A 15,534-nucleotide genomic window follows, 5' to 3' on the forward strand; every position below is an offset into this window, starting at 1 on the left:
GCCCCCTTTTCAGTCTGGCATTCCTGAGAGACAGATTTCCAGAAAGTGTGCACTTGGAAAAGTAATAGCCAACCTTAAGTGTAAAGTTTATTATATGCCAGATACTTTCCTAAGCACTGTGTAGATATTTACTTAATTCTCCTTTAATCCTTGTGTAGCCTTGGAAAGTAGACATACATTATCCCCATTTTACAAGTGAAGACACTGGCCACAAAGAGCAAAAGGATCTTGCCCAGCCACATAACCAGTGACAGCTGGGATTTGAATCCAGGCAGTCTGACTCAGTTGATGTTCTTAGCCCACTATATCTAGACTGGCAATGACAGGGTAGAGAAAGGAAAATTCCTAACTATTTTTAAAAAGACACACTAGCCAGCGTCCTCTGTCCACCACTCCACTTGCTGTGTTCCTGTCACACAGCAGGTGGCTGATGCACTGCCTTGGCCTAGGAACTTACTATCGCTGTTGCCAGAGATCAGAGGAGTTCTCTTTCCTATAGGCAGAGGGAAGAGGGGTAGATCACCTTAGCAGGTGGAGGGGGAAGAGAACAGAACAGCATGTTTCAGTCCTTGCTTTGTGAGTGGGGATGAGGGTGGATATACTGTTGCATATGCCTCACTCTCTGAGCTTGTCAGCTTTCAAGGGACTTCTCTCAGATAGTGGTTGCCTCTGTGGGTCTGCCAAACCCTTCAGAAATCAGGAAAGTAAGACTGAGGGTGTAGCTCAGTGGTAGAATGCTTGCCTAGCAGGCCCTAGGTTCCATCCCCAGCACCAGGTGGAGGGGGGGAGGTGTCAGGAAAGTAAGTGACAGTAAGGAAAGCTTGCAGCATGAAATGCTTTAAAGCAAACTCCATCATTGTCTCCATAAAATCATTTTGGAAGAGATTTACCTAGCCTTTAAGGGTGGGATTAAGCCAATAAGGTGGCACATGCCTGTGATCCCAGTGACTCAGGAGGCTGACACAGGAGGATCCCAAGTTCAAGGTCAGCCTCAGCAACTTAGTGAGACCCTCAGCACCTTAGCAAGACCCTGTCTCAAATAAAAACCAAACAGGGCTGGAGAGGTGGCTCAGTGGTAAAGTGCCCCTTGATTCAATCCCCAGTATAAGGGCAGGAGCAGAATGAGATTGTATTTCAGGAAATAAGGTGAGACAATGTTTTTGTAATTTTTTTGTAATGTAAAAAATATTAAGTCTTGGGCTGGGGCTCAGTGGTAGAGCACTTGCCTGGAACACATGGGGCACTGGGTTTGAGCCTTAGCACCACATAAAAATAAAATAAAGGTATTGTGTCCACCTACAAATAAAAAAATACATATTTAAAAATATATAATTAAGTTTCTACAAAAGCAACTAACTGGACTGGAAGACAGAAAAACTAGGTTTCAGATCTAGCTCTATCACAAATGTACTATAAAATCCTGGCCTGTTTCTCTGTTTACACAAAGTATCAGAAATATATATCTTTTAAGTGTCCTGAAGCTCAAATACTTCCTGTGACCCTCACAGGACAGCTGATTCCCCCAGCATTTCTGTCCTTCCACAGGCCTTCTCCTGAATGAGACATGAGGACCAAAACCAAATGGCTCCTGCCCCTCTCTGGATATAGTCCCTCTGGACTGCTAACATTCTATTGACCCTGGGCACTCCCCTTCCCTGAGACATGGGCTTCCTGGCCATGGGAGATGAGGCCTGAGTGGACAATTGTGGTACCCTGACTCTGGAGAGGCTCAGAAACTTTCCGTAGCCTGCCTTGCAAATGGAACCCAAGAGACCTCAGCAATAAATACCAGTGAAACTGTATCCAAGAGGCTGGGGGGAGAATTCCACACACACACACACCCCCGCCGTCTCCCTCGCTGTTTCCATACATGCACCTGTGCAGGAACAGCAGGGCAGCAGCGTGGTCCTATCCTTTTGCCATGTGATAAGGATCGTTGGTGACCTTTTCTCCACCATGTTCATCCTGGGCAGTCGGATGGCAGTGATTGAGCACATGGCTTCTTGCTGCAGGTCAATGCTATCTTCTCTGATGTCTCGTTTTCACTTGCAGTGTAACCAGATCCACCACGGCCTTCGCTCCGGCATTGTTGTCCTTGGCAATGGGAAAGGCGTCATCAGGAACAACCAAATCTTTTCAAATAAGGAAGCTGGCATTTATATCCTGTATCACGGAAATCCAGTCGTGAGGTAGGTGGCACTGTCTGGCCAGTCCACAGTCTCCCTCTTTTCTGTTTCCCTACTCCCTTTTTTTCCTCCAATTGAAAACCTTTTTTGTTCACTACAATAACTGTACAGATGCAAATAAAGAAGAGACTTTGCTCATATCCCACCCCAATAACACAGTTGCTCTTGTGCTTCTGGCTCCCTTCCAGTTAACTGGGTGTAGGCATTCTATTCAGCAAACATTACTGAGCACTTCTAACAAGGGATAATAAAGGTAAACAAGGGGTAGACCCTGCTCACCAGGCACTTACTCTAATCTGGAGGACATGCATGTGCAGAAATTCAGTGTAAGATGAGAATAGCACAGAGATTTCCACTCACATGCCAACTCTGCTCACCTGATAGAGGCTACCTCCAGTGCCTCGGTGTTAAGATTCTAGGGCTACATCCGGCCTCATATGAGAACATGCTGGGATCCATTAGTGATGTGAGCCACAGGTGGGAAAAGAGGTATCAGGACTGGGACCCTGTATCTGCCATCCCTGTTATAGTATGGAGAAGATGGCAACAGAGTGGAATCAAGAGAAGGAAAGAATAGTTTTGACTAGAGGATATGTATGGGAAGGCCTCCCATTGGAGGTGGCCCTAGAGTTGACTTTGAAATAGGTATGACTTGGACTCCTGTGGAGCTGGGGGTGGGCATTCCTAGCAAAGGGAAAGCATGAGCAAGAGGCAGCAGATCCAAGGGTGGGCAGACAGTCCACTGTGACTTGAGAACACCAGAATATATTGAATTGGGACTGTCCCAAGAAATTGGGACCCAGGGGTCATGGCAGCATGACCTTTTATAGCTGGGCAGCAGTCTGTCTGCCATGCCGCCAGTGGGAAGGAATGGTGGAGAAAAAGGCTTGAGCCTGACAGGAAGGGTCCTGGCTGAGGAAGGGGAAATTGCTTCTGGCAAGATAATGGGGAATATTTAAAGGTTTTTGAGCAGAAGAGTCACATGGTTATGTCTTCACTTTAATAAAATAGCTGGCAATAATGTGTAGCAGGTATAATCTGAGGTGTTTTACCCCAGCATCATTCCATTATAGGTGTTGCATGGCTTTGATATTTATCACTCGGAAGGTTTCAGAACTCTCCATTTTTTTGATATTCCAAAATTTTTATCCATTCCTATTACTATGAGGCAGATAATTTTTTTCTGTTAAAGGCACTTATTAAACTAATTTTTATTTTATTTATTTATGTATTTATTTATTTAGTACTAGGGATTGAATCTAGGGGTGCTTAACCACTGAGCCACATCCTCAGTCCTTTTTAATGTTTTATTTAGAGACAGGGTCTTGCTAAGTTGCTGAGGTAGCTTTGAACCTGTGATCCTCCTGCCTCCACCTCCCAAATCACTGGGATTACAGGTGTGTGCCACCATGCCCAGCTTACTAAAGTAACCTGTGCTTATAGTGCAATGGTGCTGGGGAACTGTTGCAGAGTTTTGAGTGAAGAATATCATGATGAGACCAGTGTCATGGGTTTTTAAAAAATGAAGGCACCTTGAGAGAATATATTGTGCTTTTTCCCTTTTGGTTTCTTTGTAATAGGAAGCAGGACTCTGGGCAAGGACACAGAATGAAGTTTGAGATCCCTGAAATGGCCAGGATGAGGCAGGCCATAGCATCTTTTTTGCCATTGAGAGATAATGACCTATACCCCCAAGCTAGCTTAGCATAGCCTCCTATGGATTCTTCATGCCAGCAAGACTTTACCTGTGGTCCATGCAGCACGGTGACATCTATTTAAAATTATGTTTATATGTAGATGACAGTAAAGAGGAACCACAAAGAACTGGATATCATTGTGCTTCCATTATATAGTCATGGGCTGAGTTTTTGGTCAGGCTATCCCAGGGACAACCAAAGGTTTCTAAATTCATGTCTTATAGGACTTGAGGAGCTGCTTTATGCCCCTTTGAACTTGAACCATTGGGAAATCCACCAAGGAAGGCATTGTCTTGAAGCAGATGTCGGTACCCTGGCCTCACTCTTTGTCTTACTTGCCTTCCGTTTCAGCGGGAACCACATCTTCAAGGGCCGTGCAGCTGGCATAGCAGTGAACGAGAATGGCAAAGGCCTCATCACAGGTATGGGATGGGAACTGTCTGAAGCCATGGCTAGCAAAGACAATGGACAGCCAAGCCACTGTCCCCTGGTATCACCCCCACCAGCTTCAGGACCTTACACCACTCCATGCAAGCTCACAGGGTCGTGGGCTTCATGCTGGCCAGGCTTCTCATGAGATGGGCATGGCACAGCACCAAAGGAGTGTCTGCTCTCTGCCAAGCCCAGAGCTGACAGTAGCTCAATGGGTACCTCACAGTCCTTCCAGAAGCACCAATGTCAGATGTCCTATGGGCTTCCACCTACTCTGGAAATCTGTCTGGCCAACACCTGCTCATCCTTTAGGTCTTGGCTCCAGCATCCCTTCTCAGGAAAGGCTTCCCTGACCTCCTCTTAGATACAGATACTCACTGCACCCAGGATGTCTCCTCTGCAGGACATTTATTTAATTTCTTAGAGCTTTGTTTTGTCCATCTCTTATGTTAGGCAGCATATTCCCCAAGGCCAGGATCAAGTCTGCAGGATGCGTGGATGGAGGCTCAGCACAGAGTGAGTCATGCCTGGGATCTTGGCCCAGGGAATCCCCTGACTGCATCCAGCTGCCATTCATCCACCACTTAATGAGCACTCACTGTGCAGGCCCTGTTCTAGGAGCTGGAGATACAGCAGTGAATGAAATAGATGCTGTCCCTGCTCTCAGGAACTGACATTTTAGAGGGGAAAGCAAGTGAATAGTTTAAGCATACATATACAAGTAAAACTGGCCTGGGGTGATAAGGGCTTTATAGGTCCTTGGCATGAGATGATAAAAGTGTTGCTCAATTGTGTGGTCAGGGCAGGCCTTTCTGAGATGGTAAAACATCAGTTAGAACCCAGAAAGTGGTAAAGAGCCAGGGAAAAAAACTCCCCATACAAGGTCACCCCGGGGAACAGATTTGGCACGCCTGAGCAGAGATCACTTGCAGGACTGGAGTGTGGCAAGCAAGGGGGAGAGACATGAGATGGGGACACAGAAACAGAACAGGGCCAGTCACACAGGATTTCAGAGCCCTTGCATCCTAGTCCCAGGAGGCTGCGAGTCTGCCCTGCTGGGAAGCCATGTACAAGACCACCCTTCTGACTTGGGACCTCTTAATCCACTCCTGGAGGAGGGGATAGCTCCTGGGAAGAGAAAAGGGTCTAGTCAGTGGAGCTGAGGCTGAGCAGGAATGGCCGGATTCCACTTCTGGGGTTCGGAAGCCAGCTTGCTCTTACTCATGGGTCTCAAGGCCACTGGGCACAGTGGGTGGGAGCTATGAGAGTGCACACACACAAACCTTGCCCTTGGGGAAAGCAGACAAGGTCCTGAAACAGCAGTGGACAAACTCTGGGGTGTGGATTGCTGACACCATGGTCTGGGGTGTCCTTTCTCTTAGCTATGTGAGTCCTCATTGCCAGCACTGCAGGTGACCTTTGGGTTTTAACTTTCTTTACACCTCTTTTCATAGAAAATGTCATCCGTGAGAATCAGTGGGGAGGTGTGGACATCCGCCGCGGAGGGATCCCCGTCCTCAGGAGTAACCTCATCTGCTTTGGCTACTCAGATGGTGTGGTCGTAGGCGACGAAGGCAAAGGACTAATAGAAGGAAATACTATCTATGGTGAGGAGCATGTTCCCAGGGGTTGGTTCTGGGGTCCAGCCCCACCAAGGAGACAGGAAGCCACATTCCATCTCCAGCCCTACAGGTACTGAGAAAGTCACCAACTTCCCTGGGCCTCAGAGACCTCATCTGAGGAACAAGAACTGCCTCAGGCCTCGCTTAATGAAGAGTATCTATTGTAAATGACCCATAATACACCCTGAGCCCATTAGGTCAGCAGAGCAGAGGCTTTTCCCTATGTAAAATAGTAAAAGCAAGAGCTGGCTTATGCCAAGAGGCTGCCTATTTAAGCTCCAACACATCTAACTCTCCTGTTGCTCCAGAAAATTGAAAATATAATGGGAAAACAGGATAATCAGAGAGAGAATTATTCTTCCTTACTCTGTGGCTTTGGGCAAGGCCTTAATCTTTCTGGACTCTCTCTCTAGTAATAATTACAGATAGCATTTATTCAGACCACCTCTCTGCTGGCTCCTTTCTATGTATTATCACATTTAATCCTGACTGCCTTCTAAAGGTACAGTTAGGAGGAAACTGAGGCACAGAGATTTGATAACTTTCTCAAGGTCACACAGCTAGGATGTGGCAAGGCTGGGATTCAAACTGGGGCTACTCCCTCCGTACAGGGAGGGCTTGGCACTGCCACTGTTCCTGATCTGGCAATGTGGCTTGACAGCACTTTTATACCTGATGGAATGACCCTGGCTTGAGATTGACCTGGTCGTTATCCTCCCTCTTGTATGAAGGAGAAGCCAACAGCCTCAGGTGCTAAAGTGACTTATTCCAGGCTGCTGCCTTTCTGCGTCCCGGTTGGGGAGACACGGTGCTAGGTCACCCGTTGCTGCATGTCAGTAACCAGCTCTTCTCCCTGTCCCAGCTAACAAGGGCTGTGGTGTGTGGATGATGTCATCCAGCCTGCCCCACGTCACCAGCAACCATGTGAGCTATAATGGCCTGTATGGAGTGGCAGTTTTTAGCCAGAAGGATGGCTCCAGTGAGTTCCCTGGAGGCCATGGGGCCCAAGAGAACTTCAGCGAGGACGGGGATGCCATCCTCTGGGAGACAGAGCTGGAGAAGGAGGACGATCCACTGCGGCGGCCCCTCACTATAGCCCTTGTGGAGTCCAACAGTATTAATCACAACGGAGGTGAGTGTGCCCCCAGCCCCAACTGCAGAACTCACTCTCTTAAGGACCCTCCGCAGACTGGTCCCAGCGTGACCTCATCAGCTACTTCTCTCTGCCACATTTTTACCTCCTACCCTACAAGCTTCCCTCTTGCCTGAAATTCCTTCTCCCATTCAGACATCCCAAGTCACCTTGAACTTCTGAACACTGTGAACACATCTGTCCATCCTCTCCCTGGAATTTTGGTCTCCTCCCATCCCCAATGACATGTTTATAGGGCAAGAATCACTGACGGGTGCCAGTGGGGAAGGACTCCATCCCTGGCTTTCATCTGGGAGTCACAGAGGACAAGGAGAGCAACAGCCAGCAAGCAGCCCCAGCCCACCTTTCTGGGAAATGAGTTCTGTCCCCTCTCACTCAGGGTTTCCTCCATGTGGTCATGCTGTCCGTCAAGACAGGCAAAGCCACATAATTCACAACTTATTTTTGCTGTTCTCAACCAAGCCAGGAGAACCTGCAGGTAGATGCCCCTGAGAGGTTCAAACTCACAGGCTCACAGCTCAGCTGCTTCCATAGGTCCCAGTCATTGTTCCCCACACCCTCCCCACCCTGCCACCCCCGCTCTCTTGCTGCATCAGAGGGCAGATGTAATGCCACAGAATCCTCCCCACACCAGGTCTGGCACCATGCTCTCTATCCCTGACAAGACAGGGGCTCTACTGCCTGCTCTGGGCTTTGTCCTACATGTATACAGTGTCTCTGGGCATACTGTCCCCAAGCACCATTTTTCCTTTCCAAAATATCTAACACCTTTTTTAGACCCATATTACTTAGCTTGACAAATTTTTCTACTCAAAAATTATAGAATGTCCCTGATGAAGAAAATGTCCCAAAATAATAGAGAGGCAGATTCCAGTTCAGTATGGGAAAGAAAATGCCTTTCTAGCAGGTAGAGTTGTCTGGAGGTGGCATGGGCAGCCTTGAGGAGGTAGTGAGGTCCTTGTCACAGGAGGTACAAACAGTGGTAGGATGCTATTGTAGGAGGCATTCAAGACTGGGTTGAGAGCTTAGGCTAAAGGTCCAGGGGCGCCAAAGAGTCTTCTCCTAGCCTGTGTCCCTGGTTGCCTTTCACGAGGGCTTGCTTCAGCAGGGAGAGTTTTTCTGATACTCCTGGGTTTCCTCCTGCTGTCTCTCCTCACTGAGAAGATGAGACCCGAGGCCAGCTCTGAGTCACTGCCTCTTCCCCACTCTCTCTCCTGAGGCATCCAGTTCAGGGAAGGCTTTCTTGACGGGTGTTGTCGGGGCTGACCTGCTTTCTCCCCTTCTGCCTGCAGCTTCAGGACTCTATGTCCAGAGCAGCGAGGCTCTGCAAGTCATCACCAATGTGATCCACGCCAACGGGGACAGAGGTATCACTGTGGCCCAGAGCGGCCAGCTCACCCGTGTGGCCAACAACAGCATTTCCTGTAACCGCCAGAGTGGGGTCAAGGTGGAGGCCCAGTGCAAGGTGGAACTTCGGGGCAATGGTATATATGACAACAGAGGCCATGGCATCATCACTAAGGGCGACAGCACTGTCGTCGTTGAAAATGACATCATTGGCAACCGGGGCAGTGGTCTGCAGTTGCTCCCCAGGTCTGACACTAAGGTGAGGAGATGCACATGTGTGTGATGTGTGGTGCTGACACAGGGCCCAGCCGTGGGACACAGGGCCAGCTCTGGCTCATGCTGTGCTCTGAGAAGCAGAACCACAAGCATTCAGCCCTGTAGGAACATCATCCTTCCTGTCCACACTGGGCCTGGGAGATGTGGTTGGGCCTTACACAGGAGCAGACATTGGAACAACAATTCACCTGCAAGAAGCCAGGAATGGCCACTCACAGTGGCACATGCCTGTAATCCCAGCTGCAGGAGGCTGAGGCAAGAGGATTGCAAGTTCAAAGACAGCCTCAGCAAAAGTGAGGTGCTAGGCAGCTCAGTGAGACCCTGTCTTTAAAAATATAGGTGGGGATGTGGCTCAGTGGTCGGGTGCCCCTGAGTTCAATTCCTGGTCCCTTCCTGCCCTCCCCCCAAAAAGCCAGAAATGAACTGGGCAGAGTGACACACACCTGTAATCCCAGGAATTCAGGAGGCTGTGGTAAGAGGATCACAAGTTTGAGGCCAGCTTGGACAACTTAATGAGACCCTATCTCAAAATAAAAGGAGCTGAGTTGTTCCCTCAAATCCTCAGTACCTAAAAAATAAAGAAAAGCCAGGAATGGGGATGTCATCTCCTGTACTCATGGAGTTGGAAGCTTCCTGAGGTATCAATGTATCTTCATGGTCTCCAGATCAAGATCGCCTGCCCTAACAGAATAATCTTGTACAGATCCTGTTATCCAGTAGGTGCTTAATGAGGAGAGAAATCCTGCCTCCAGGCATTTGATTGCACTATTCTCTGTGTACTGAGAGTCCCTCTACCTTCTGTGCTACCTCAACTGTGCACCTTAGATGTCACCTTCTTCATGAAGACTCCCTGATTTCCCCAGGCCTTTGAAGGGCCCCTTTTCTGGACTTCTGTGATACTTATGCCCACCCCTGCCTCACACAGCACTACCCACAGTGCTCCATATCTGTTCCTTTACCTGTTTATCTCCCCACAAGTCTGTAAACTCTGAGCACTTTTATGCAAAGCATTGTGCTGAGTGCGAGGGTTTCCCTGTAGGGCTAAACAAATGCAGTCCCTACCTTTGCAGAATTATAATCCCAAAGGTGGTTTTCAGTTCTGCAGCTCCATGAGTTGGTGACTTAAGCAAAGAGTAAAGAATTCCTGGGCTGGGGATGTGGCTGAAGCGGTAGTGTGCTCGCCTGGCATGCGCGGGGCGCTGGGTTCGATCCTCAGCACCACATAAAAAAATAAATAAAATAAAGATGTTTTGTCCACCGAAAACTAAAAAATAAATATATATATTAAAAAAAGGAATTCCTTGACTTTGCATCTGAGGTCAGTGGGAGTGATGGAAGGGAGGTGGAGCTCACTGTTGCCTCAGTTGGGTGGCCAGTGGCCCTGGCTTCTGGCACCAATATCCCCTGTTTCCAGGCCTTTGCACATTGTTCCCTCTTCCTGGATAACTCTCCTCTCCTCCACACTGACTATCACTGCCTCCAAGAAGCCTTCCCAGGTTCCCCCAGGCTGATCTCCATATCCTTTTCTGAGCTCCCGTGGATCTGTACTGACCTACCTAGCATACTCAAACCCCTCAAGGGTTTGTTCTTTTGCAGTGTTGGGAATGGGGGTCTTCACTCATGATGGGCAACTCCTTTACCACGGAGCTGCACCCCAGCCCTTTAAATATATATATATTTTTTGAAACAAGTTCTCACTAAGTTACTCAGGATGTCCTGGAACTTGCAACCCTCTGTCTTAGCCTCCCGAGTAGCTGGGATTACAAGCCTGCACCGCTATACCCAGCTTTGTACCCCTTGGTTTTATAACTGATCATTCGCTTGCCTGGTTCCCCCCACTGTGAGTCTCTGAGGTGTGACAAGCTCTGGCTACTTCTCTCAGGTACTAAAGAACCGGATCCACTCATTCCGAGCCTACGGCATTGCAGTGCGGGGCCGCGCCAAGGCCCTGGTACAGGAGAACATCATCTTCCAGGGCAAGAGCAACAAGACCATCTTTCAGCAGATCTCAAATAACAGAGAATGCATCATGCAAAACAACAAGTTCCTGGTCTTAAAGAAAAAGTAAGTGCCTGGGGCTGCCTAAACTAGTCTTCCAGAACCACAGCAAAGTTGCTGGGGAAGCCAGACCAGGCCAGTAGTCATTGCTGCTGCCCTGCTCCCTGCATCCTGCCAGCTGTTGGCTCTAGTCAGGTAAAGGCCTGTCCTCAGGCTTTGTGACAGGCCGGAGCTGAGGACTCGCCCCCGACTTTTTTTTTTTATGTGTATGTGTGTGGTATTGGTTATTTAGCCCAGGGACACTTTACCACTGAGCTACATCCCCAGCCTGTTGTGTTGTTTTGTTTGTTGATTATTTTGAGACAGGGACTTGCTAAGTTGCTGAGGCTGGCCTCAAACTTGCAGTCCTCCTCCAAATTGCTGGGATTATAGGCATGTGCCACTGTGATTTTGCCCAGTGAGGGAAAAAACTTTTTTTTTTTTTTTTAGTACTGGGGTTTGAACCCAGGGACACTTAACCACTGAGCCACATCCTCAGCCCTATTTTTTATTTTATTTAGAGATAGGGCCTCACTGAGTTGCCAAAGCTGGCTTCGAACTTGTGATCCTCCTGCCTCAGCCTCCCAAGCCACTGGGATTACAGGCATGCGCCACTGTGCCTGGCAGGAAAAACTTTTTTAAGAGTTGGGAATAGGGCTGGGTGGGGTTGTGGCTCAGCAGTAGAGTGCTCACCCAGCACGTGCAAGACTCAGGGTTCGATCCTCTGTACCACATAAAAATAAATAAAATCAAAGTATTGTGTCCAACTGCAACTGAAAAAAAAAAAAAAAAAAAGAGCAGTTGGGAACATGTGGGTTTTAAATCTCCGTTCTGCCAATTACTCAATTACTCATTGTGTGACCTTGGGAAGATCACCTAACATTGCTAGGCCTTAGTAAAATCTAGTTAATAATACCTGTTTTGTGGCACCAGTTTAGGATAAAATAAAATCTTGTGACCTAGATGAACATCTGAGGTGTTATATAAATGCTAGTTGCTGCTGCTGCCACTGTCCTTGTTTCAGTGCCTCTGGGTGTCACTACTGCCTCCCACTCATCAAGCCTCTTTGTCTCCTCTCCCCTAATACCAAATTTCAGGCAGTCACCAGGCCCCTCTTGATTCCACTTCTAAAGTGATCTTATATTTGGCATCTGAGGTCTCAGCACCTCACCATGAACTGTGGCCAGAGTTACCAGCACAGCTGCCTCACTTGTTTATGGATGGCCTCTGTTCTGAGTGGTCAGCGCTTTGCTGTACGGTTGTATAAATAACAGTGATAGCCAGGCCCAGTGGCACACGCCTGTCATCCCAGCAGCTCGGGAGGCTGAGGCTGAAGGATCATGAGTTCAAAGCCAGCCTCAGCAACTTAATGAGACCCTAAGTGACTCAGTAAGACCCTGTCCCAAAATTAAAAAAAAATAAGTAACAGTGATAGGCCAGGTGTGGTGGCGAAGGCCTATAACCTCAGCGACACCCCAGTCCAGAACATAGTCTTTTGACTCTGGTTCTTTCACTTGGCTTAGCCCATTCAAGGTCCATGGTGTTGCTTTGAGTGGCTTGTTCCTTGTTGCTGTTGAGTAACTTCCATGTATATATGTAGAAATTTGCTCATTCATATGCTGAAAGGCCGGTAGTTGCTAGTTTTGGGTAGTTATGAATAAAACTTCTATATATATTCATGGTCACATAGCTGGGGGAAAGAGGATAGTGAAAGAGATCAAATGATCTCATTTCCAGATCCTTATTTAAATATGGAGAAATTGAGGTCTTTGGAGGGAACTTGCCCAAGGTTCCATGCAGAATTATAGAATTAGAGGCAGAGCAGGACTTAGAATGCAGGAGGTTTGTTCTTCCATGTCATGTCCCACCTCTCTGGGTTATCACTAACTCAGGAGACAAAACCTACATCCGGATTTTTTGTTGTTGTTTGGGTTTTGTTTTTGTTTTTGTTTTGGTACCAGAAATTGAACCCAGGGGCACTTAACAATTGAGCCACATCCCCAGCTCTCTTTTATTTTGTATTTTGAGACAGGGTCTCACTAAGTTGGTTAGGGCCTTGCTGAGTTGCTGAGGCTGGTTTTGAACTCATGATCCTCCTGCCTCAGCCTCCTGAGCCACTGGGATTACAGGCATGCGTCTCTGCCCCCAGCTGACCTACACCTGGATTGTAACATGGGGATCCAGTGATCTGGAGCCCGAGATGAGAATGTTCAGCAAGTGCCCAGACCTCCCAGAGTTCACTGGCTTTCCTTTTGTACATCCAGGTCTGACACATGGCGCCTGGTGAACCCACCAGCACGGCCTCATCTGGAAAACTCTCTCAGGGGCCCCTCTGCAGCCCATAGTGGGCAGAAAGTGACAGCCATGGCAACCAGGATCACAGCCCGTGTGGAAGGGGGCTACCACAGCAACCGCAGCATCTTCTGCACCATCCTGTAAGGACAGACATCTGCCTCAGGCTCAGGCCCTTGCAGGCGTTCAGAAGAGCTGGGGCAAAGGTCCTGGGATGGAAGCAGTGCCTGAGAACACTCCACCCTTCCCTCCTCTTTCCCATCGTTCCCTGGAAAACCACAACCCAGTCCTTCTAGGGACTAAGAACAAGGTACCTCCAGACCCCTTCAGCTCCACAGGCCTCAGCAGGAAGGAACTTGAAAATGCTTTTCAGGAAGGAAGAGAAATGGAGGGTTTCCAGTCACCCCAGCACTTGTGGAGATTATACAGAGTTGGGGAGACTCACAGTTCATGAAGCTTTCGAGTCAGGATTCCTCTGAGTTATAGGGAACCTTGTTTTACACACACCAAATCCAGACTCTTCTCAGGGAAGAGATTTAATTCTGAGGGAGGAAGTGATTCTGGCGGGAAGGAGACAGCTGCTCCAGAATTGCCCCCTTTCCTGGACTTGCCATGCCCCTGGTCTCCCCCACAGCCTCCCAGCTGTCTCATGAGGCTTCCTTATGAATAGTTCTCTTTGACTTGGACGTGGCCCTATAGGGAGGAAGGGGCTTGGGATGGGAAGTCCCTCATGAAAGGCTGCCCTGGGGATGACAAAAGGACATACTACAAACAGGAGCCTGCGGCAGGTGCTAGTTAGGCTGGGCAGTGCAGGGATGCAGGAAGCTCCACTGTCCTCAAGGAGCTCCCAAGCTCAGGAGGATGTTAGTCCAGTGCCTGCTGCAGGGTTCAGACCTCATGTGAGTGCACCCCCACAGCTGCCCTCCAGGCCCCAGCCTGTCCAGATCGGGGTGCTGGGCCCTGGATATGTCCACCTTCTCATGGGTGATCACCTGCCTTTACCAGCCTTGCCGTGTTCCCCAATCTGTGCCTTGGCTCCAGTGTTCCTCTTCCCAGCATGCCCTTCTCTGCCCCACCCATTCCTCAAGGTTTAGCTTAGACACTGCCATCTTCACATGCTCTCCCCTCACTCAGATGACAATGTTGTTCCTGTCTGAGCCCCAATTGCCCCTCTGCTGTTCCCTCAGGGCACTGAGCACTTTTTGCCTTGTTTTACAAATATCTGGGTCCACACCCTGTCCCACCCACTTGCCTGTGAACTCTATTAGGCCACATCTGTATCCCAGGTCCCAGCCCAGAGCTAGGGTGGGGGTAGTGGCCTGAGTGAGGAGAGGAAGGCCAGCTCCCAAAGGGCTTTATTGGACTGTCCTGTGAATGTATCAGGGTTCCAAAGCCAGTGGGACTGGGTCCCCACAGTTTGAGGGGGCTGTCCAGATGCAGGGCCAGCTCAACCTCAACTATCCCCTTCCACTCAGCCTCTCAAGCAGGGCCTTCACCAGCCTATTGCGGTCACTGTCCAGCACTTCCCCAGGCTGATTCTGTCAGGCCCCAGGTGCTGCTCTGGTGGGGTGGGGTGGGAGGGGAGTAGAGGGAGCCAGGAGAACTGGCTTCTCCGTGAAGACTTCAGACACAAAAGCGCTGGTCCCTCCCATCCCTAGCACTGTCCTTTGCACTTCTGTTTGGTGGCCCCAATGTGAGTCGCTGTACAAAATGCTGCCTTTGTTATTTTGTAAGAAATGACTTTTCTGTGAACCAAGAACTTGTGAAAATCTCAGTAACCAAATAAAGTTCTATATTTTAAAAGAGGCATATTAGAGGACTCTTTGGTTTAGACACTTGCTGGAGATTCCAGAGGCCAGATAAAGGCCCAGCAGGGCCCTGACCTTCCCAGAGGTGCTAGTACTTCCTCCACTTATCAGGGAGCTTGTTGGAAGGACTGCCTTTCAGAGTTGCAGTGTCCTGTGTCACCATCAGGTTATTACTCCAGTCCAGCCTGTCCCCTAAGGCTTTGTGAAGATAAGTTATAGGCCCTCCATGTAGATCACTTGATGGTCAGCAAAGAGTCCTCAGATGCACAAACACTTCTTCCCAACTTCAGTTACTCAGCCTCTTAAAATTTTTGCTATAGCTGGGTGCCATCACACATACTTGTAATCCCAGCAGCTTGGGAGGCTGAGGCAAGAATTCCAATCTTGAGTTCAAGGTCAGCCTCAGCAATTTAGCAAGGCTCTAAGCAACTCAGTGAGACCTGTCTCTAAATAAAATATAATAAAGGGCTGGAGACATGGCTCAGTGGTTAACTGTCCTGGGTTAAATCCCCTGGACAAAAAAAAAAAAAAAAAAATTACCGTATCTATCCACTGAAGAAAATCTAGGACTTATTTTTTGTGGGTTTTTTTTTTTTTTTTTTTGTCTTTGAATAATCTTCCCTGAAAATGCTTTGGTTTAGCTCTTAGCATCCTACTCCTGAGCTCTTAGGAAACTTGCTTTCT

General features: G+C 48.6%; 1 protein-coding gene across 2 annotated transcripts in view; it reads left to right on the forward strand.

Annotated features, from left to right (window-relative positions):
• Fbxo10 (F-box protein 10) overlaps positions 1-14,849 on the forward strand; it is a 53,516-nt gene extending 38,667 nt beyond the window's left edge. The window contains exons 5-12 of one of the 2 annotated variants that reach the window (XM_046457442.2): positions 2,053-2,189; positions 4,235-4,305; positions 4,769-4,831; positions 5,770-5,922; positions 6,800-7,069; positions 8,383-8,696; positions 10,596-10,777; positions 13,015-14,849. In XM_046457442.2, the coding sequence (XP_046313398.1) occupies positions 2,053-2,189; positions 4,235-4,305; positions 4,769-4,831; positions 5,770-5,922; positions 6,800-7,069; positions 8,383-8,696; positions 10,596-10,777; positions 13,015-13,189 (1,365 nt within the window). In that variant the 3' untranslated portion in view covers positions 13,190-14,849. The remainder of the gene's footprint in view (positions 1-2,052; positions 2,190-4,234; positions 4,306-4,768; positions 4,832-5,769; positions 5,923-6,799; positions 7,070-8,382; positions 8,697-10,595; positions 10,778-13,014) is intronic. The other variant, XM_046457443.2, reaches the window with a different exon arrangement.
• Positions 14,850-15,534: the final 685 nt, after the last annotated feature.

This window comes from Marmota monax, unplaced genomic scaffold (assembly GCF_021218885.2).
Source record: "Marmota monax isolate L192 unplaced genomic scaffold, Marmota_monax_Labrador192_F-V1.1 WCK01_AAM20220418_F8-fsc00069, whole genome shotgun sequence".
Taxonomy (NCBI): domain Eukaryota; kingdom Metazoa; phylum Chordata; class Mammalia; order Rodentia; family Sciuridae; genus Marmota; species Marmota monax.